The sequence below is a fragment of the Mesoplodon densirostris genome, chromosome 5 (assembly GCF_025265405.1).
Source record: "Mesoplodon densirostris isolate mMesDen1 chromosome 5, mMesDen1 primary haplotype, whole genome shotgun sequence".
Classification (NCBI taxonomy): Eukaryota; Metazoa; Chordata; class Mammalia; order Artiodactyla; family Ziphiidae; genus Mesoplodon; species Mesoplodon densirostris.
The window spans coordinates 118,973,227-118,994,920 of NC_082665.1; the positions used below are offsets into that span (position 1 = coordinate 118,973,227).

At 38.0% G+C, this 21,694-nt stretch overlaps 1 protein-coding gene across 4 annotated transcripts in view; it reads left to right on the top strand.

Annotated features, from left to right (window-relative positions):
* The window catches only part of LMLN (leishmanolysin like peptidase), a 77,276-nt gene that overhangs the window by 48,664 nt on the left and 6,918 nt on the right, over nucleotides 1–21,694 (top strand). For 3 of the 4 annotated variants that reach the window (XM_060099403.1, XM_060099406.1, XM_060099405.1), the window contains 5 exons: nucleotides 73–183; nucleotides 10,201–10,333; nucleotides 12,053–12,212; nucleotides 14,331–14,461; nucleotides 20,436–20,646. In XM_060099403.1, the coding sequence (XP_059955386.1) occupies nucleotides 73–183; nucleotides 10,201–10,333; nucleotides 12,053–12,212; nucleotides 14,331–14,461; nucleotides 20,436–20,646 (746 nt within the window). The remainder of the gene's footprint in view (nucleotides 1–72; nucleotides 184–10,200; nucleotides 10,334–12,052; nucleotides 12,213–14,330; nucleotides 14,462–20,435; nucleotides 20,647–21,694) is intronic. The other variant, XM_060099404.1, reaches the window with a different exon arrangement.

The window sequence follows — 21,694 nt, forward strand, 5'->3', positions numbered from 1 at the left end:
TGTAATTGGTATGCTGGAGTTGTTTTTTAAATGACAGTAATATAAAATGCTTTGTTTGAATTATTTCCACAGCTGGTATAAAGCTAATTATAGCATGGCTGAGAAGTTAGACTGGGGCCGAGGAATGGGCTGTGACTTTGTCAGGAGGAGCTGTAAATTCTGGATTGATCAGCAGAGACAAAAGTAAGGATGCATTTCCTCCTAATGTCTTTTTTTTTTTTTTTTCTTTTTTGCGGTATGTGGGCCTCTCACTGTTGTGGCCTCTCCCGTTGCGGAGCACAGGCTCCGGATGCGCAGGCCCAGCGGCCATGGCTCACGGGCCCAGCCACTCCGCGGCATATGGGATCCTCCCAGACCGGGGCATGAACCCGTATCCCCTGCATCGGCAGGCGGACTCTTAACCACTGCGCCACCAGGGAGGCCCCCTCCTAATGTCTTTGATGACACAGTTTATTCCTGATTTTGTTCTCTATCCAGAGCCTAAAGTGTCCTTATTTTCAAAATGTGGTCTAAACAGTTCAATTTCAAAATGTGTAGAAAACCATCTACAGTTCTTTATGATAATATCATAATAAGTAGCCACAGTATTGTTTTAAAGCATATACCAAAAGAATCTACAGTGTGAGCACCAGAGCCATAAAACATTTCTGTTTACCTTGTAATTCGTAAATATATATATTGCAAAATTTTGCATACTCTAGCATTCTTATTTGTTTTCTTCAGAGAATGCATTCATAAACATAGATGCAACTATTGATTCAGTATCAAAAACATAAAGCAACATTTGAATAGTGGTTCTCTAATCTGGATCCGTCTCATAATTACCTAGCAAGCTTTTTAAAAAATACAGTCTCCAATTTTGGGGGAAACATGCACACACACATGCACTCATATATTTACAAATGTATATATTTTTAAACTCTTTGAGGTAATTGTAGATTCATATACAGTTGTAGAAAAAATAGAGATCTCATGTGTACTTTATCCAGTTTCCTTGATTGGTAACATCTTGCAAAACTGTAGTACCATATCACACCCAGGATATTGACATTGATATGGTCAGATACAAAATATTTGGATCACCACAGGGATCCCTCCTATTGCCCTTTTGTAACCATACCCACGTCCCTCCCACCCCTGGAAACTACTGATCTGTTCTCCATTTCTGTAATTTTGTCATTTCAAGTATGTTATATAAATGGACTCATAAAAGGGTATATACCCTTTTAGGATTGGCTTTTTTCACTCAGCATAATTTTCTGAGGATTCACCCAGTTGTTGTGTATATCAAAACTTTGCTCATTTTTATGGCTGAATAATATTCCATAATATGGATGTACCACAGTTTGTTTAACCATTCACATGTTGACATCTGGGTTGTTTCTAGTTTTTGGCTATTATGAATAAAGCTGATATAAACTTTTGTGTACAGGATTTCGTGTGGACATAAATCTTCATTTTTCTAGAATAAGTGCCTAGGAGTGCAATCACTGTGTAATATAGTAGTTGCAAGTTTAGTGTTGTAAGAAACTGCCAAACTCTTTTCCAGAATGGCTATACCATTTTATATTCCAACCAGCAATGTATGAGGAATAACAGTTTCTCCACATCCTCACCAGCATTTGGTATTGTCACCTTTTTTTTTTTAACATCTTTATTGGAGTATAATTGCTTTACAGTGTTGTGTTAGTTTCTGCTGTATAACAAAGTGAATCAGCTATAACGTATATCCACATATCCCTTTCCTCTTGCATCTCCCTCCCACCCTCCTTATCCCACCCCTCTAGGTGGTCGCAAAGCACCAAGCTGACCTCCCTGTGCCATCAGCTGCTTCCCACTAGCTATCTATTTTACAGTTGATAGTGTATATATGTCAGTGCCGCTCTCTCACTTTTTCCCAGCTAACCCTTCCCCCTCCCCATGTCCTCAAGTCCATTCTCTACATCTGTGTCTTTATTCCTGTCCTGCCCCTAGGTTCTTCAGCACCATTTTTTTTTTAGATTCCATATATATGTGTTAGCATATGGTATTAGTTTTTCTCTTTCTGACTCACTCTGTATGACAGACTCTAGGTCCATCCACCTCACTACAAATAACTCAATTTCATTTCTTTTTATGGCTTGAGTAATATTCCATTATATATATGTGCCACATCTTCTTTATCCATTCACCTGTTGATGGACACTTAGGTTGCTTCTATGTCCTGGCTATTGTAAATAGAGCTGCAGTGAACATTGTGGTACATGATTCTTTTTGAATTATGCTTTTCTCAGGGTATATGCCCAGTAGTGGGATTTCTAGGTCATTTGGTAGTTCTATTTTTAGTTTTTTAAGGACCTCCATATTGTTCTCCATAGTGGCTGTATCAATTTACATTCCCACCAACAGTGCAAGAGGGGTCCCTTTTCTCCACACCTTCTCCAGCATTTATTGTTTGTAGCTTTTTTGATGATGGCCATTCTGACTGGTGTGAGGTGATACTTCACTGTAATTTTGATTTGCATTTCTCTAATAATTAGTGCTGTTGAGCAGCTTTTCACTTGTTTGTTGGCAATCTGTATATCTTCTTTGGAGAAATGTCTATTTAGGTCTTCTTCCCATTTTTGGATTGGGTTGTTTGCTCTTGGATATTGAGCTGCATGAGCTGCTTATATATTTTGGAGACTAATCCTTTGTCAGTTGATTCATTTGCAAATATTTTCTCCCATTCTGAGAGTTGTCTTTTCATCTTGTTTATGGTTTCCTTTGCTGTGCAAAAAGCTTTTAAGTTTCATTAGGTCCCATTTGTTTATTTTGGTTTTTATTTCCATTTCTCTAGGAGGTGGGTCAAAAAGGATCTTGCTGTGATTTATGTCATAGAGTGTTCTGCCTATGTTTTCCTCTAAGAGTTTTACAGTGTCTGGCCTTACATTTAGGTCTTTAATCCATTTTGAGTTTATTTTTATGTATGGTGTTAGGAAGTGTTCTAAATTATTCTTTTACATGTAGCTGTCCAGTTTCCCAGCACCACTGACTGAAGAGACTGTCTTTTCTCCATTGTATATTCTTACCTCCTTTATCAAAAATAAGGTGACCATATGTGCATGGGTTTATCTCTGTGCTTTCTATCTCGTTCCACTGATCTATATTTCTGTTTTTGTGCCAGTACCATATTGTCTTGATTACTATAACTTTGTAGTATAGTCTGAAGTCAGGGAGCCTGATTCCTCCAGCTCTGTTTTTCTTTCTCAAGATTGTTTTGGCTATTCAGGGTCTTTTGTGTTTCCATACAAATTGTGCAATTTTTTATTCTAGTTCTGTGAAAAATGCCAGTGGTAGTTTGATAGGGATTGCATTGAATCTGTAGATTGCTTTGGATAGTAGAGTCATTTTCACAATGTTGATTCTTCCAATTCAAGAACATAGAATATCTCTGCATCTGTTTGTATCATCTTTAATTTCTTTCATCAGTGTCTTATAGTTTTCTGCATACAGGTCTTTTGTCTCCTTCGATAGGTTTATTCCTAGGTATTTTATTCTTTTTGTTGCAATGGTAAATGGGAGTGTTTCCTTAATTTCTCTTTCAGATTTTTCATCATAGTGTATAGGAATGCCAGAGATTTCTGTGCATTAATTTTGTATCCTTCTACTCTACCAAATTCATTGATTAGCTCTAGTAGTTTTCTGGTAGCATCTTTAGGATTCTCTATGTTTAGTATGCTGTCATCTGCAAACACTGACAGTTTTACTTCTTTTCCAATTTGGATTCCTTTTATTTCTTTTTCTTCTCTGATTGCTGTGGCTAAAACTTCCAAAACTATGTTGAATAAGAGTGGTGAGAGTGGGCAACCTTGTCTTTTTCCTGATCTTAGAGGAAATGGTTTCAGTTTTTCACCATTGACAATGATGTTGGCTGTGGGTTTGTCATATATGGCCTTTATTATGTTGAAGTAGGTTCTCTCTATGCCTACTTTCTGGAGAGTTTTTATCATAAATGGGTGTTGAATTTTGTCAAAAGCTTTTTCTGCATCCATTGAGATGATTATATGGTTTTTATCCTTCACTTTGTTAATATGGTATATCACATTGATTGATTTGCATATCTTGAAGAGTCCTTGCATTGCTGGTATAAACCCCACTTGATCATGGTGTATGATCCTATTAATGTACTGTTGGATTCTGTTTGCTAGTATTTTGTTGAGGATTTTTCCATCGATGTTCATCAGAGATATTGGCCTATAGTTTTCTTTTTTTGTGACATCTTTGCTGGTTTTGGTATCAGGGTGATGGTGGCCTCATAGAATGAGTTTGGTAGTGTTCCTCCCTCTGCTATATTTTGGAAGAGTTAGAGAAGGATAGGTGTTAGCTCTTCTCTGAAAGTTTGATAGAATTCGCCTGTGAAGCCATCTGTTCCTGGACTTTTGTTTGTTGGAAGATTTTAAATCACAGTCTCAATTTCAGTGCTTGTGATTGGCCTCTTTATATTTTCTATTTCTTCCTGGTTCAGTCTTGGAAGGTTATACCTTTCTAAGAATTTGTCCATTTCTTCCAGGTTGTCCATTTTATTGGCATATGGTTGCTTTTAATAATCTCTCATGATCCTTTGTATTTCTGGAGTGTCATTTCATTTCTAATTCTATTGATTTGAGTCTTCCCCCTTTTTTTCTTGATGAGTCTGGCTAATGGTTTATCAATTGTTTATCTTCTCAAAGAACCAGCTTTTAGTTTTGTTGATCTTTGCTATCGTTTTCTTCATTTCTTTTTCATTTATTTCTGATCTGATCTTTATGATTTCTTTCCTTCTGCTAACTTTTGGGGGTTTTTTTTTCTTCTTTCTCTAATTGCTTTAGGTGTAAGGTTAGGTTTTTATTTGAGATGTTTCTTGTTTCTTGAGGTAGGATTGTATTGCTATAATCTTCCCTCTTAGAACTTCTTCTGCTGCATCCCATAGGTTTTGGGTTGTCATGTTTTCATTGTCATTTGTTTCTAGGTATTTTTTGATTTCCTCTTTGATTTCTCCAGTGATCTCTTGGTTATTTAGTAGTATATTGTTTAGCCTCCATGTGTTTATATTTTTTACAGATTTTTTCCTGTAATTGATATCTAGTCTCATAATGTTGTGGTCAGAAAAGATACTTGATATGATTTCAATTTTCTTAAATTTACCAAGGCTTGATTTGTGACCCAAGATATGATCTGTCCTGGAGAATGTTCCATGAGCACTTGAGAAGAAAGTGTATTCTGTTGTTTTTGGATGGAATGTCCTATAAATATCAATTAAGTCCATCTTGTTTAATGTGTCATTTAACGCTTGTGTTTCTTTATTTATTTTCATTTTGCATGATCTGTCCATTGGTGAAAGTGGGGTGTTAAAGTCCCCTACTATGATTGTGTTACTGTCGATTTCCCCTTTTATGGCTGTTAGTATTTGCCTTATGTATTGAGGTGCTCCCATGTTGGGTGCATAAATATCTACAATTGTTATAGCTTCTTCTTGGATTGATCCCTTGATCACTATGTAGTGTCCTTCTTTGTCTCTTGTAATAGTCTTTATTTTAAAGTTTATTTTGTCTGATATGAGAATTGCTACTTCAGCTTTCTTTTGATTTCCATTTGCATGGAATATCTTTTTCCATCCCCTCACTTTCAGTCTGTATGTGTCCCTAGGTCTGAAGTGGGTCTCTTGTAGACAGCATATATACGGGTCTTGTTTTTGTATCCATTCAGCCAGTCTGTGTCTTTCATTGGAGCATTTAATCCATTTACATTTAAGGTAATTATCGATATGTATGTTCCTATTCCCATTTTCTTAACTGTTTTGGGTTTGTTATTGTAGGCCTTTTCCTTCTCTTGTGTTTCCTGCCTAGAGAAGTTCCTTTAGCATTTGTTGTAAAGCTGGTTTGGTGGTGCTGAACTCTCTTAACTTTTGCTTATCTGTAAAGGTTTTAATTTCTCCATCAAATCTGAATGAGATCCTTGCTGGGTAGAGTAATCTTGGTTGTAGGTTTTTCCCTTTCATCACTTTAAATATGCCCTGCCACTCCCTTCTGGTTTGCAGAGTTTCTGCTAAAAGAGCAGCTGTTAACCTTAGGGGGATTCCCTTGTATGTTATTTGTTGCTTTTCCCTTGCTGCTTTTAATATTTTTTCTTTGTATTTAATTTTTGATAGTTTGATTAATATGTGTCTTGGATGTTTCTCCTTGGATTTATCCTGTATGGGAATCTCTGTGCTTCCTGGACTTGACTTGATTGACTATTTCCTTTCCTGTGTTAGGGAAGTTTTTGCCTATAATCTCTTCAAATATTTTCTCAGACCGTTTCTTTTTCTCTTCTCCTTCTGGGACCCCTGTAATGTGAATGTTGTTGCATTTAATGTTGTCTTAGGCTGTCTTCATTTCTTTTCATTCTTTTTTCTTTATTCTGCTCCCTGGCAGTTATTTCCACCATTTTATCTTCCAGCTCACTTATCCGTTCTTCTGCCTCAGTTATTCTGTTACTGATTCCTTCTAGAGTATTTGTAGTTTTGGTAATTGTGTTGTTCATCACTGTTTGCTTGCTCTTTAGTTCTTCTAGATCCTTGGTAAATGTTTCTTGTATTTTCTCCATTCTGTTTCCGAGATTTTGGATTATCTTTACTGTCATTACTCTGAATTCTTTTTCAGGTAGGTTTCCTATTTCTTCTTCGTTTATTTGGTCTTGTAGGTTTTCACCTTGCTCCTTCGTCTGTAACATATTTATTGTCCTTTCTTTTTTTTTTTTTGATGGGTGGTGCTGTATTCCTATCTTACTGGTTGTTTGGCCTGAGACGTTCAGCACCGGAGTTTTCAGGCAGTTAGACAGAGCTGGGTCTTGGTGCTGAGATGAGGACCTTCTGGAGACCTCACTCCGGCTGATATTCCCTGGGGTCTGAGGTTCTCTGTTAGTCCAGCAGTTTGGACTCAGAGCTCCCACCACAGGAGCTCGGTCCTGACCTCTGGCCTGGGAACCAAGATCCCGCAAGCTTCATGGCACAGTTAAAAACAAAAACAAAAAAGGGAAGAAAGAAAGAAAAAAAGGAGCAGTACAATATCAAAGAATAAAAAACAAAATAAAATTAGAAAGATAAAAATACATCAGGAAAAATAAAACTATAATTGAAACAACTGCAACAAGGTAAGATAAAACCACAGCAAAAAAAAGAAGAAAAAGGGAGGGAGGCAACAAGCCAAAAGGAAAGATCACTAACAAAGTATAAAGAATAAAATAAAATTAGAAAAATAAAAGCTTTATTAGGAAAAATATAAAAGAATCAACAACAGTGAATCAACAAGGTAAAACAGAACCTCAATCTAAAAGAGGAAAAAAAACAAAAATCAAAAGCCTGGGCTATGGGGGCACAGTTTAGGCTGGGGGGGTGGAGGTGGAACTTAGGCAGAGGCGGGGTTTAGGGTGGGGCAGGACCTAGGCGTGTGGGGGGTGAAATTTGAGCATGGCACGGGGCCTCTGCTTAGGACCTGCCCAGAAGGGGAGAGGCAGCTCGTCGAAAGGAGGACCTCTGGAATATGGGGTTCCGGAGTTTGGGCGTAGGGCCCTGCGTGAGGGTGTGTGGGTGGGGTTTAGGCCCAGTGCCGTTGGAGGGGGTCTCAGAGGGGGTCTCCGAGTGTAGAGGTGGGGCCCTGGGTGGGGGTGTAGGCGCGAGGCTTGGGCTCTGTGTGGCAGGAGGGAGGCTGCAAGGGCAGAGGTTTAGGCCTGGGAGCCCAGCAGGCTTCCCGGTGCCTAAGTGGACAGGGAAGGCACTGGCCGCATTCCCTTCTGTTCCTTTGCACCCCTCCCCTACTGTCTCCCCCAGGCTGTCCACCGTCGGGCTGGACCCCTAACTGTGGGTGGGTCCCGCTGGGTGTAGGAACTCCTTCCCCTCCCACACCCACCCCTCAGGGGTGCCGGTCCTGTAGGTCCAGTCTTTACTTTTGCTCCCCCTTCCCTCCCTCCCACTCCCCCAGGACCTGCGTGGCTGGAGGGAGCCTAGGTGGGCAGCGAATCAGGCCCGGGTTCTCAGCAGGTTCCTGGGAGTCTAGGTGGGCAGGGGAAACCTGGCCACGCTCCCTTTTGATCCTCTGCCCTCCCAGTGGTTCCCCAGTTTCCCCCTTGGGGCGTGGGATCCCTTCCCCTTCCCCAGGCGCCCCTCAGGGGTGCCAGTCCCATCCTGCCTCCACTTCTCCTCCCCCGTCACTCCCCCCACACCCCACATCCTACCCAGTCACTGGGGTTTCCTCCCACCCCCTTAGGTCTCCATGATGCCCCACGGGAGCCTGGTAGGTGCCCTAGTTGTGAGGAGACGCAAATTCCGCATCCTCCTAGTATGCCATCTTGACTCTGCCCCCATCACCGTTTTTTATTTTAGCTATTCTGAAAGGTAGTGTGATATATCATTGTGGTTTTAATTTGCATTTCCCTAATGGCTAATGATGTTGAACATCTTTTCATGTACTTATTTGCTATCTACATATCCTCTTTGGTGAGATGTCTCTTCGTGTCTTATGCCAATATGACTTTTAGTTCTCTTAATACGGTTTTTGTGGAGCAAAAGTTTTTTAATTTTGATGAATTTCAAATTATCATTTTGTCCTTTTACGAGTCATACTAATGCCTGATTCCTGCCTTCAGACATTCTGATTCAGTTGGTATGGGGTGCAAGGTGGGCATGGAGACTTTAAAAATCTCTCTAGATGATTCTAATGTGCAGCAAAATTTGGGAACAACTACACTGGCAGATCAGGTTGTAGTACTGGAGTTAACTAGCTGTCCCAAAAGTAACTGCAGTGCTTCCTGCTACTGCTTATGAGCAACTTTTCTCACAGCAGGCTTATAACTCAGACGTCAGACTCCTTAATAGAAACTATGAGTGATTTAAACTGCTTTGAGGCCTAGCCCAGATGACAAAAGATAAGAATAACATCTTTAACACAAGTACACATCACCAGGTACTTCTGTGATGATCAAGGCACTGGCCTTGGAGAGAGAGATTGAAGTCTCAGCTCTGTCCTTCATCAGCTTTATGATCTTGGGCAAGCTAATTGTCTCAAACTTTTTACTTATCAGTAAAATGAAGATACTAGTTCTACTTTGGAGGGTTCCTTTTAGAAATAATGAGTTTATATACTATTTGAAAGTTCTATTAATCATAAAATGCCAAATAAAAGGTGTATGGTCAGGCCATTCAAGATGGCTGTCCTCTTGTTCTCTGTTCATTTGCTCGACCAGTCCCTGCTTCATTCACATGACTATCCAGTTCTCTGAATTATAGGGCTTAATCAGTAACTGCCTACGTGCTTGCCCCCACCCCAGCTGCTGGCTTCCCTGGTAACTGATGAGCCCACCTGACATCAGTTCCCCCATAAATGGTAGCCCCTTTCTCCCCTGAGTAGGGAAGATTGCTGCCATGTCCCGCCTGCAGTCTGCCATACACGGTGGGGTGTCACTCCAGGACGCTTTTGTTTCAGATGTGTAAGAATAAACCATTGATGTCTTTGTCACTGTCTCTGTGCTCTTTCTTCAGTCTGGAGGCTGGGCATCTACCAGGCTTGCAAGCCTGCGGGATACAACATCATATTATTCCCCAACATAGTTCCTTAGTCTGAATGCATCACAATCACCTGGGGAATTTTTTTTTTTTTACGGTGCCATGTGCAGCTTGCAGGATCTCAGTTTCCCGACCAGGGATTGAACCCGGACCATGGCAGTGAAAACCCAGAATCCTAACCACTAGGCCACCAGGGAACTCCCCCAGGAAACCTTTCTTTAAATATAATATAAAAATACAAGTCCCACTTCCATTTCTGGGAAGCTGTAGATGTACTCTTTCCTATTCCTCCTTCTAAGTACAACTAAAACCCCTAGACATTATAAATAAAACAAACGTAAGAAGACTCTGAAAGGTAGAGAGAAGAAGGGAGACTGGTTAGGGACCTTGGGACTCCATTTTATGGCAAAAGTGGAGAAAGAGATAAATAGGACCTTATTTAATAACAGTGAAATAGTCGTATATCTAGCATTAATCCTCACACCTACATTAAGCATTTCCTTTATGCTTTGAAAAGTAAGCTTATAACTTACAACTGGTTTAGCAATTTGTTTTAAGGTATTAAAACATATTGAAATTGTAATGGAAAAGACAAACTCTAGAATAGACTTATAGTATCTTCTTCAGAGTTTGATACCATGGTGTTTTATCTTTGTGTACAGGAGACAAATGCTGAGCCCTTACTGTAACACGCTCAGAAGTAATCCATTGCAGTTAACTTGCAGACAGGACCAGAGAGCAGTTGCAGTGTGTAATTTGCAGAAGTTTCCGAAACCTTTACCTCAGGAGTACCAGGTAACACTTGTTTGGGGTATGGTTTCAGGAATCAACCTTTTAAAAAGAAGTCTCCATTTTGAATTAGAAGAGTGAATTCTCTTAAGTTTTTCAATTTATAAGCCCCCATTTGTTTTCTGTAAGTTAGAAAAAACTGAAGAATTCTTCCATTTCTTTATAACCAATGTGTTAATTGATAGCAATTAATTAATATCTAGCAATGTCTTGTAGTAATGGTAAGAGACATTTAGAATATTTATTTTGATCTATTTTAAAATATATATTTATTTATTTGGCTGCGCCGGGTCTGAGTTGTGGCATGTGGGATCTAGTTCCCTAACCAGGGTTCGAACTCGGGCCCCCTGCATTGGGAGCGTGGAGTCTTAACCACTAGACCACTGGGGAAGTCCCTATTTTGATCTATTTTTTATAAATTGTTTGTATTTTCTTTCTAATTATTTCCAAAGTCTTCGTCTTTAATTTATATCAAAAACAAGGTTCTTTAAAGAAAGAAACTAACCGAAGAAGACAAATATATCACTTATATGTGGAATCTTTAAAAAATGATACAACTAAACTTATTTACAAAACAGAAACAGACTCACAGACTTAGAGAACGAACTTATGGTTACCAGGGGGGAAGGGGGAGGGGGAGGGATAGATTGGGAGTTTGGGATTGACACGTACACACTGATATATTTAAAATAGATAACCAATAAAGACCTACTGTATCACAGGGACCTCTGCTGAATACTCTGTAATGACCTAAATGGAAAAAGAATTTGAAAAACAATAGATACATGTATAACTGAATCACTTTGCTGTACACCTGAAACTTAACACAACATTGTTAATCAACTACACCCATTATAAAATTAAAAAAATTTTTTAAAGGAAATAAAATAGAGTAACTAAGGTACTGTAGTCCAGTTAATTAGAAGACTTGGAAGTTCTGCTTTAGAAAAGTTTGCCCAGTGAGATCTGAAAGGTGAAGGAAATGGTCCCATGTGTCCAGTCTGAATCTCTGATTTGACCTTTAAGTTTTTTGTTGAAGTGGCTATTTCTAAAAAAAGCCTCAGCTCTGCCTGCCATTGAAAAAGGACCCATTAGTCAGAAATGATACCTCAGAAGTGAATTTAAAGTGATTTCTGCTAAATTTTGAGCTTCCTACATATGTTTATGACCACACTGAGTGCTTTAGACACCAGAAGATGGCGACTATATATTTCTACTCTTAGTAATATAATTTAAAATGTGAAATCTTTAAAATTTATCTGGTACCTTGTTCCTTTGGTGTTCACAGTATTTTATATATATGATCTCATTCATTTTCTTATGGTTTTTTCAAGTTTGTCAAAACAACATATAAATTAATTCTCCTAAAAACACTTGAAGTACATTAAATTTAAAACATCTTAATTCTATGCATTTGTTTTGTGTTTTGTCAGCTCTTAAAACTCTTCCTATTCATCCTTTTAAAACATTAGTCAAATTTGTCATCTAATAAAAAACAGACTAATTTACTTACCTTGCTTATTTCTAAAACTACAGCAACCTCAAAATACCCCTCAAGTAGTATATTAACTATCTTTGTGTTGTACTATGTATGAAAAAAATAGATTAATATCTTCTTTGTGTTATACAGCATTAATTGGTTGCTATAAATTGCCTGTGGGCTTTGTTTTGATTATATAGAATGTTTCTTACTCTCCTGCCTTCCTAATATTTTTCTCTTTGTAGTACTTTGATGAACTCAGTGGAGTACCTGCAGAAGATCTGCCTTATTATGGTGGTTCAGTAGAAATTGCTGACTACTGCCCTTTCAGTCAGGAATTCAGTTGGCATTTAAGTGGTGAATATCAGCGCAGCTCAGATTGTAGAGTATTGGAGAATCAACCAGGTTAGTAGTTTAGTGAAATTAAATGTTATATACATATTAAAAGTATATATCAGCAATACAAAATAGTGGTTAAGGATACAGACCCTGGAGCCAGATTGTCTGAGTTTATGTTGTGGTTCCACTGCTATCCACCTGTTCAAAGTAACTTCTCTGCGCCTCAGTTTTCTCCTCTGTACAAAAGAGATAATACCTGTCTCATAGAGTTGTGAGAATTAAATGAATTAATACAGTAAGTGCTTAGAATTATGACACATAGAAAGGATTGTTAGCTATTAGATACACTTGCACATGTGTGTACACACACTACCGTTTAGTAATACCTTATATTTGCATGACACTTTTCATTTGCAAAACAATTTCACTTTTATCATTTCATTTTGTTCTTCTAAAAACCTGACAAGAGACATAGAGAAGATATTATCGAATTTCACAGATGAGGGAAGAGCTACTAAGTAATATGTTTAATTGATGTCAGTGCAAGATCCTCCAATGCAGAACTCTTTTTATTAAATCGTATTAGGTATCCTATTCTTTCCTCTCCTGAGGAATGTGTATTTTATGTAATTTAGATATAACGTGTCATTCTCCAGATATCAGAATAATACTATTGTCCCATGGCTAGTAAGATGTACTGCCATCTTATTTATTCCCATTTAGTATATTTAAATGAACAGGTCATCAAGGAAATAAACAGTATGGCAATTGGATATTCAGCAATAGTAGTTATAGCTCATACTAACCACCTTTGTAAACAAAATGTTCTCACATCTGATTTGTTAATCAAGAGCAATAAGTAGTTTTTCTGCCTGTGGTCATCAAAATTTTCAACCTGGTCCTTTCCTCCCCACCCCCATTCCATACTTTATTTCAGACTAAATCATTTAAAATTAAAATTTCCATAATTTTTTTCCTTTTATTCTTAAACCTGGCAGGTGTAACTGGATTTGTACAGTCATTTTTCCCATCACTAACCTACTTAATAAATGTCTAATGACATAACTACGCAACAGTTGCATGTTACAGCAAAAGAAATGCACATATTTGTCAGTTACGGGTTTGCCAAAGATAGAGTATCACATTTTAATGTTTTAGAGCTGGAGTTGGCAAATATTTATTATAAAAAGCAAGATAGTAAATATTTTAGGCTTTATGGGTCATGCAGTCTCTGTTGCAACTTTTCAGCTCTGCTGTTAAGTGTGAAAGCAGTTACAGATAATATGTAGGTGAATGAGTATAGATAGCTGTGTTCCAAGAAAAATTTCTTCATAAAAACAGGTATTTCTCAGGAGTTGGCCTGAGGGTTGGCCTGACCCCTCTTTTCTTTTTTTTGACAATGATCACTATGTGTTTTGAAGACTTTGAAATATTCATAAATAAAGAAATATAAAGTTCTGTTTTATTGTTTTACATTTTTTTCTTAGCTTATACAATTAAGATTTTTTTAAACTGACATAAAATTTTTACCTTCGTAATATTTCAAAATGAGCTAATTGAACTCTGCTTTCAAAAGGTGAAACTTGTATTAAGTGTAAAGAGAGAAAATTATTCCTAGGCTTTTTTTTTTTTTTTTTAATTCCTAGGCTTTAAGGACTTCATTCCTTTGTCCATTAGCTAGTTAGGGGTCATTTAGTCTGCCCCATACCTCTGCAGATTTGTGCTTAGTCTAAGACTAGCTCAACCTGTCATTTATTGACTTACAGGAGATGGCATAAGTTGAAAATACAAGAATGGTCTTGCAAAAGTTGCAGCTCTCCAAAAAAATCTTCATTATATAAATCACTTGGCCTCATCCTACCTGGGTCACTTGGGAAGTGACTCCTATTTAGGACACCATTGAAGGTGATTCTTAGTGCCATTTCCTCTATATATTTAACTTAGTTGCTTTAGGCCCAATTATATCTCTTGTTTCTGATATAATAATTCTCCTACTAATTGCTTTATTGAGAATCCAGTTTGAGTTTGGAACCCTCTCTCTTGATTTTTTTTAATTGAAAATTTCCATGAAACATGTTTGATTTTTAAAGCAACTTTTAATTATAAGAGTGGAATACTTTAATTTCTTATTCTTTGAGCCCAAAGTCAATTTTTAATAAAGAAAACTTTTCTGGTTTGCTTCAGACCTTTCTAAAAACTATGGTGCTGAAAAGTATGGACCTCATTCAGTTTGTCTAATTCAGAAATCAGCATTTGTCATGGAAAAGTGTGAAAGGAAGCTGAGTTACCCGGACTGGGGGAGTGGATGCTATCAGGTAAGCCATATGATTGTTAATAACTGTACCAAATATTACATAATTGCATCTCATTATATGGTTTTTATATTTTCAAATACACTTTATATCTTTTATTTCTACTGATTAATACTTTAACTTATTTATTGTAAATATTAGTTTGTATATTTGTGTTTTGTCGAAATATTGTCATTTCTTTGAGAAATTGCCTTTCTCTGTTTAAAAATTATATATAGTTGCTATATATCAGCAAGTTTTATAATAATTTTGCTTCTGGACATAGATCCTAAGGAAATATTAGGAAACATGTAATTTTGTTCTTTTTTTTACATTTATTTATTTATTTATTTTTGGTTGCATTGGGTCTTCACTGCTGCGCATGGGCTTCTTATTGCAGTGGCTTCTCCTTGTTGCAAAGTGGGCTTCAGTAGTTGTGACACACAGGCTCAGTAGTTGTGGCTCACGAGTTCTAGAGCGCAGGCTCAGTAGTTGTGGTGCACAGGCTTAGTTGCTCCGTGGCATGTGGGATCTTCCCAGACCAGGGATCAAACCCGTGTCCCCTGCATTGCAGGTGGATTCTTAACCACTGCGCCACCAGGGAAGTTCTGTAATTTTGTTCTTTAAAACTACTTTGTAATGGAAAAAAACTATAATTTATTTTGTAAAATCTGAAGAAAGCATGTATTTAAGAATTAATAAATCAATTACTGATTAATAGTAGATTTTTTTCCTTTGAAATTAGAAATCCAAAGAGAGCAAACTACTATTTTCTTAATTTATTATTTGGATGTCTGATATTAAATGACTGCATCACCATAGAACTTACTAAGATACAGGCATTCTGTAACTTAGGAGCATCAAACCTAATGAATATTCCATACCCTACTAACGGACATCAGGGAGGAGAGTGTGATCCTAAAAACTGAAACATAAAGAATTTGTTTTGCCATTTCACCTACAAGAGCTAAATGGACTAATGTACCTGACAATTTAACTTATTATTTTTAAAGTTTCTTTAAAATTAACTCTTTTTTTTGGTAACTGCTTTATTGAGGTATAATTCACACACCATACAATTCATGTAAAATTACCTTTGAAACCTTATAAAAGACAATTAAAAATAAACACTTTCCAGGTATAATCCTATAATCTGACAACTATAATCCAGCAACCATTTTCTGATGAATTCATTCTATTAAAGATTATGTATTGCTTAAATACATAGTTTTGATCTAGTTGTAATCAGAATACATAATTTTGTTTTAGTGACTTTACTTAGTCTTTTTATACAGACCAAGATACCTTTTCCAAGTTCTCCCAATAATAATACTTACTGTTCTTCATAGCTGTAGAACATTGCATCATTTTAAAGTATCATAATTAGGGAAGTCATTTTCCTGTGAGATATTGAATTAATTTTCACTTTTCACTATATAAAAATGCTTTTGTAAGTATATTTACATGCTTTACCTTTTTAAAATCAATTTTTTGAAATAAATTCACATAAGTGAGACTATTAGGATAAAGGGGATAAAGCTGGAACAGTGTGAACTATAATAGGAGGATAACCTTTTCAGCCTGTTTTAATGTCTTCTCTACACCACCACCACCACCACAAAGGGATTGCGTAGATTTGTAATACCATCAACAAAGACCGAATGTACTTGGCTTCCCTGTAGTACCTAGTGTTGTCAGTTAATTTTGCTAATTTAACACTCACAACCATTTATATGGGAAAATGTGCATGATTTCCAAACAATTAGCATTTGGATTAGCTGTTTTGTTTTCTGTTGTTCTTTGTTTTACTTATTTTGACAGAGAAGTTGCAAGAATGGTACAAAAATATGGGTCATTTAAGTGCAAATTGCTGACAGTCTGCCCCTTCACCCCGAAATACTTTAATGTATATTCCTTATAAACAAGGACATCCTCCTATATGACCACAGTACTACCCAAAAAATCAGGAAATAACACTGATACATCTAATTCTTGGATCCCGTTCAAGTTTTGCCAATTGTCCCAATAGTGTCCTTGTAGTAATAGGATCTGCACTGATATCACATATTGAGTAGTTGTCATATCTCTGGTCTCCTTCAATCTGGAACAGTTCCTCAGTCTTTTCTTGACTTTCATAACCTTGACACTTTTAAAGATTACAAGCCAGTTCTTACCTATGATGTGTCTCCATTTGGGTTTGTCTGATGTTCCCTCATGATTAAATTCATGTAATATGTTTTGGGCAGTAATATCACAGAAGTGATGCTTGTGTTTTTTTTGGTGATACACTTTAAAAAAAAAAAAAATATTTATTTATTTATTTTGGCTGCATCAAGTCTTAGTTGTGGCATGCAGGACCTTTCATTGCAGTGCGCAGGCTTCTCTCTAGTTGTGGTGTGTGGGCTCATTAGTTGCGGCACATGGGCTCTCTAGTTGTGGTGCACGGGCTTAGTTGCCCCGTGGCATGTGGGATCCCAGTTCCCCAGCTTGGGATCAAACCAGCATCCCCTGCATTGCAAGACAATTCTTAACCCCTGGACCAGCAGGGAAGTCCCTGGTGGTGCACCCTTGATTTGTCCCTTTGCTGGTCATGTTAACTTGCTGGTATCTACCAGCCTTCTCCACTGTCAAGTTACCGTTTTTCTCTTTTAATTAATTCCCTTTTTAATTAGTAAGTATTTGGGGGGAAAAGTACTATATCAATAACTTATTTCTTATCATACCTTCATTTTATTAATTCATGCATTTAAATCTGTATTGACTCACAGATTGCATTTTATTCAGCGGGTATTACCATTACTATCATTATTTATTTGGCTATTTAAGTTGCCCCAGATTTAGCCAAAGGGAGGGAGCCCTTCAGGTTGGTTCCTGTGTCCTTTTGGCTGTCCTATCTTTTTAACAATTTCCTTGCTTTCTAGCACAAGATATTCTAGGCTCATCTTCACTTTCTTTGCCCCAGCCCTGGAATTAATCATTTCTCCAAGGAGCTCTTGTTTCTTTTAGTGCAGTGAGGTATTTAGAGACTAAAGTCTGGGTGCTAGGGACTTCCCTGGTGGCACAGTGGTTAAGAATCCGCCTGCCAATGCAGGGGACAGGGGTTTGAGCCATGGTCCGGGAAGACCCCACATGCTGCAGAGCAACTGAGCCCATGTGCCCCAACCACTGAGCCTGCGCTCTAGAGCCTGCGAGCCACAACTACTGAGCCTGCATGCCACAACTTCTGAAGCCCATGCACCTAGATTCCGTGCTCTGCAACAAGGGAACCCACCTCAACGAGCAGCCCAAGCACCACAACAAAGAGTAGCCCCCACCTGCCGCATCTAGAGACAGCCTGTGCACAGCAACAAAGACCCAGCGCAGCCAAAAATAAATAAATAAATTTATTTAAAAAATAAAGATAACAAAATAAAGTCTGGGTACTAGATGTATTGTTCATTGCTGTTGGGATACAGCTGCTCCCCAGGCCTTTTGGTGAACAGAGCTAGGAAATATATGTGTGTATGTAATTTTATATATACTTGTACATGTGCATATATATAACCACGAGTTTGTACCAGTATCTTTGATTCCAGTTTAACAGCAAATAATTCATTTTAGTTTTCTCCCTTCCCATATTTGTAACTCTTCTTTCGAGCAGTGAGAAATCTGGTTCTCTTTGTCCTTAATATGCTTGTTATTTGATCTGTCCACATCCTTTCCATCTTCATTCACCCCTACGCAGTTACCCTCCTCACCCACTTGGACTCTGACACAGCCCACCAGCTCACAACATGTCTCCCTCACTGTGATGCAAACCCTGTGCACATCTTTAGAATATAAATGCTTTCTTCCATGAAACTTTCTAATCTTTGTTCTTTTTCCTATCATTTATTGCCTCTTTATCATAAAACAGTCTGACACTGTTAATTTTGGGGGGAAATTTGTATATCCTACCCTTCTCTCCTCAGTTAAAGCTGCTAGAGGTCAGGCACTGTGTCATGGACTTCTTTGGTATCCTTTTCAGCACCAAGCACAATACCCAGTCAATTCTCACTTAAAAGAATGATTACATTGCATTGCAGCTGTGGTGATGCTTACTGGGTGTGGGTCATTGAATGACAGACTTTAGAAGAGTTTACACTTTGTCGTTTATTTTCTTGATAGCTTATTATAACTTAAATTTCCAAATGAATGTTATATTTAAACTTAATTGATGAAAAGAGTTGTTTTTAAAATGACTCCATTGTTGAAAAACACTTTTGGAACTCCTTTTAAAATTGCTTTTAGAGATAGTTTAATAGCCATCTAAGAAGTCAATTTCAGTATTTTACATCATACCTATGTTGACCTAGTCTTAACTAGTTTAGTCAACTGCCTTTACCAGACTTGGATCTGGGCAAGTTTTGGGTATTTCCAAAAATTGCATCTACTTGCAAAGTAAAAATTTGCCACCATCAAACATACTCAGAACCATGCACTTTCTTTGAAGATAGTTCCAGGAGAGAAGATCCAGAAATATTTAAGGTGAAGTAGCATAATGTAAAGTCTTTTTAGAAAACAACTTTGAGGGCTTCCCTGGTGGCACAGTGGTTGGGAGTCCACCTGCCAGTGCAAGGGATGAGAGTTCAAGCCCTGGTCTGGGAGGATCCCACATGCCACGGTGTGGCTAAGCCTGTGCACTCTGTGGCTAAGCTGCTGAGCCTGCACTCTGGAGCCCACAGGCCACAACTGCTGAGCCCGCATGCCACAGCTACTGAGGCCTGCACACCTGGAGCCTGTGTTCCACAATGGGAGCGGCTACTACAATGAGAAGCCTGTGCACTGCGATGAGGAGTGGCCCCCATTCTCAGCAACTAGAGAAAGCCTGTGCACAGCAGTGAGGACCCAACGCAGCCAGAATGAATGAATGAATGAATAAATAAATAAATAAATAAAATTTATTTTAAAAAAAGAAAACAACTTTGAAGACGACACAGTCATTATAAACTTTTTTAAAGTTAGCTTTAATATGTTTGTTTTTTAAAATTGATTTCATTAGTTACCCCTTGTATTTGAGATATGAATCCTGCTTTTAAAGATGTCACCAGTTGTATAAAATCACTGTGACCATTTTCATCTCTGAGCAGAAGATCTGGGATAGGGATAATGAATAACAAACTTTTACTATGTCATTTCTATACAGTGTGCTTTTTTTTTTTTACAATGAGCATATATTGTTTTTATAATTTATTTTATTTATTTTTGGCTGCGTTGGGTCTTTGTTGCTGCGCGTGGGCTTTTTCTAGTTGCAGAGAGCGGGGGCTACTCTTCGTTGTGGTGCGTGGACTTCTCATTGTGGTGGCTTCTCTTCTTGCAGAGCACGGACTCTAGGCACGCGGGCTTCAGTAGTTGTGGCTCGTGGGCTCTAGAGCGCAGGCTCAGTAGTTGTGGCACGCAGGTTTAGTTGGTCTGCGGCATGTGGGATCTTCCGGGACCACAGCTCGAACCTGTGTCCCCTGCATCGGCAGGCGGATTCTTAACCACTGCACCACCAGGGAAGCCCTATTTTTATAATTTAAAACAACTAAAAATATTTGAGTTACGAAATTTAGCAAGTTGTAGAAAAAGTGACATGATTCATGGCTCTTTGACAGACATTTAACCTGAATTATAGGAGGATCCTAGAATCTACAGAAATGTTATTATTGATAACTTGGCTTCAGGGGTCTGTGAATCCAAATTGTATGTAAAGCTGTATGTTACTTTGTTTTTTCCAGGAAGTGTCCATAGCTTTCATTAGATTTTTTAAAAGGTTCTAGACAAAAAGTCTAAGAACTACTACCACAGAGTGAAATTCTTTTAGAACATGAATAACTTAACCTGCTTTATATGAGATTAAAATATGCCCACATTCCAAATTGTCTTTTATAGCCAGCATTTTTAGTAAATTCTGCCATATTTTCCTACAGTTGAGGGAGAAGGCTCACATACTAGAATCTTACTGATCTGATTTTTTTCTTCTTTTCACTTTTTGAAGGTTTCTTGTTCTCCACAAGGTCTGAAGGTTTGGGTTCAGGATACTTCATATTTGTGTAGTCGGGCCGGGCAGGTCCTCCCCGTCAGTATTCAGATGAACGGCTGGATTCACGATGGAAACTTGCTCTGCCCATCATGTTGGGACTTCTGTGAGCTCTGTCCCCCAGAAACAGATCCTCCAACTACTAACTTGACCCGAGCTCTACCCCTAGGTGAGTAGTCTCTGTGGTTGGAGTACAGAGAAGGACTTTTCTTACAAGATGTTGAAAATTCCCTGCAAGGAAGCTCTAAAACAGGTTGTGCGTCTTCTCTTCTAATTGCAGTTATATGGGAAGATCGCCTTCCCTCCATGGTTAGAAATTGAAGGTAGGTAGACGTGACACCTCTCTTCAGTAAGAGTGAGGGTGAGGAAACTTTCTGTATGTGAAGAACCTCTGACTTGCACAAAAACATTCATTGAAGGTTACAAAAAGTTAATGTTTCAGCCATTCATTTTGAAAGTAAGAGTAAAAATTCTGTTCATGAATACAAAAAGCAATTAAATATATTTTAGTTATATTATAACTAGGTGAGGTGAAGGAGTGGGAAAGTCACTGGAAGAGATGCTCAAAGAAGGGATTGACATGCCCACAAAGAAGAGAAAGGTGCAGGGAGATGCAAATATACACAGTGAGATAGAAAGACAAGCTGGCAAAGACAGTGGTTTTCACTGAGAGATATATTACTCATTCTGTGAGACTCCAGAGAGTAGGACTGAGAACAATGAATTAAAGTTGTAGGGAGACAGATTCCAGTAGAATCCTTTAGAACCAGGAGAGAAATAGAAGGGACTCTCTTGAGAAGGGTGCATTCCCTGTTGATGAAGATGTGCAAACTGAGGCTGATGACCCATTTCTAAGAGTTTTAAAAGCAGAACTCATGAACTCTCAATGAAAGCTTTGACCTATGGTCTATGATATTTTAATTAAATGACCTATGAGATTTTATGACAGTTTTATATTTTGGAATAGGCCATGTTTCATTTTCTCAACTGGAGGTATTTTTTAAATGGAACTGTATAGCCCTTTGCTTGCTCCATGGTCTGGTTGAAAACAGAGGGCTACGTTCACTTTATAGCTCAAAGTTTCTTCACCTCTAAAATTTAATTCCCTTTCTTTCCCACATTCTGGGGCCTTTATCAAGACATGGGCTATAAGTAGAGGGTGGATTTGGGGAGATTAATACTTGTGTTAGGGGTGCCTAAGACCACCCCCAGATTTC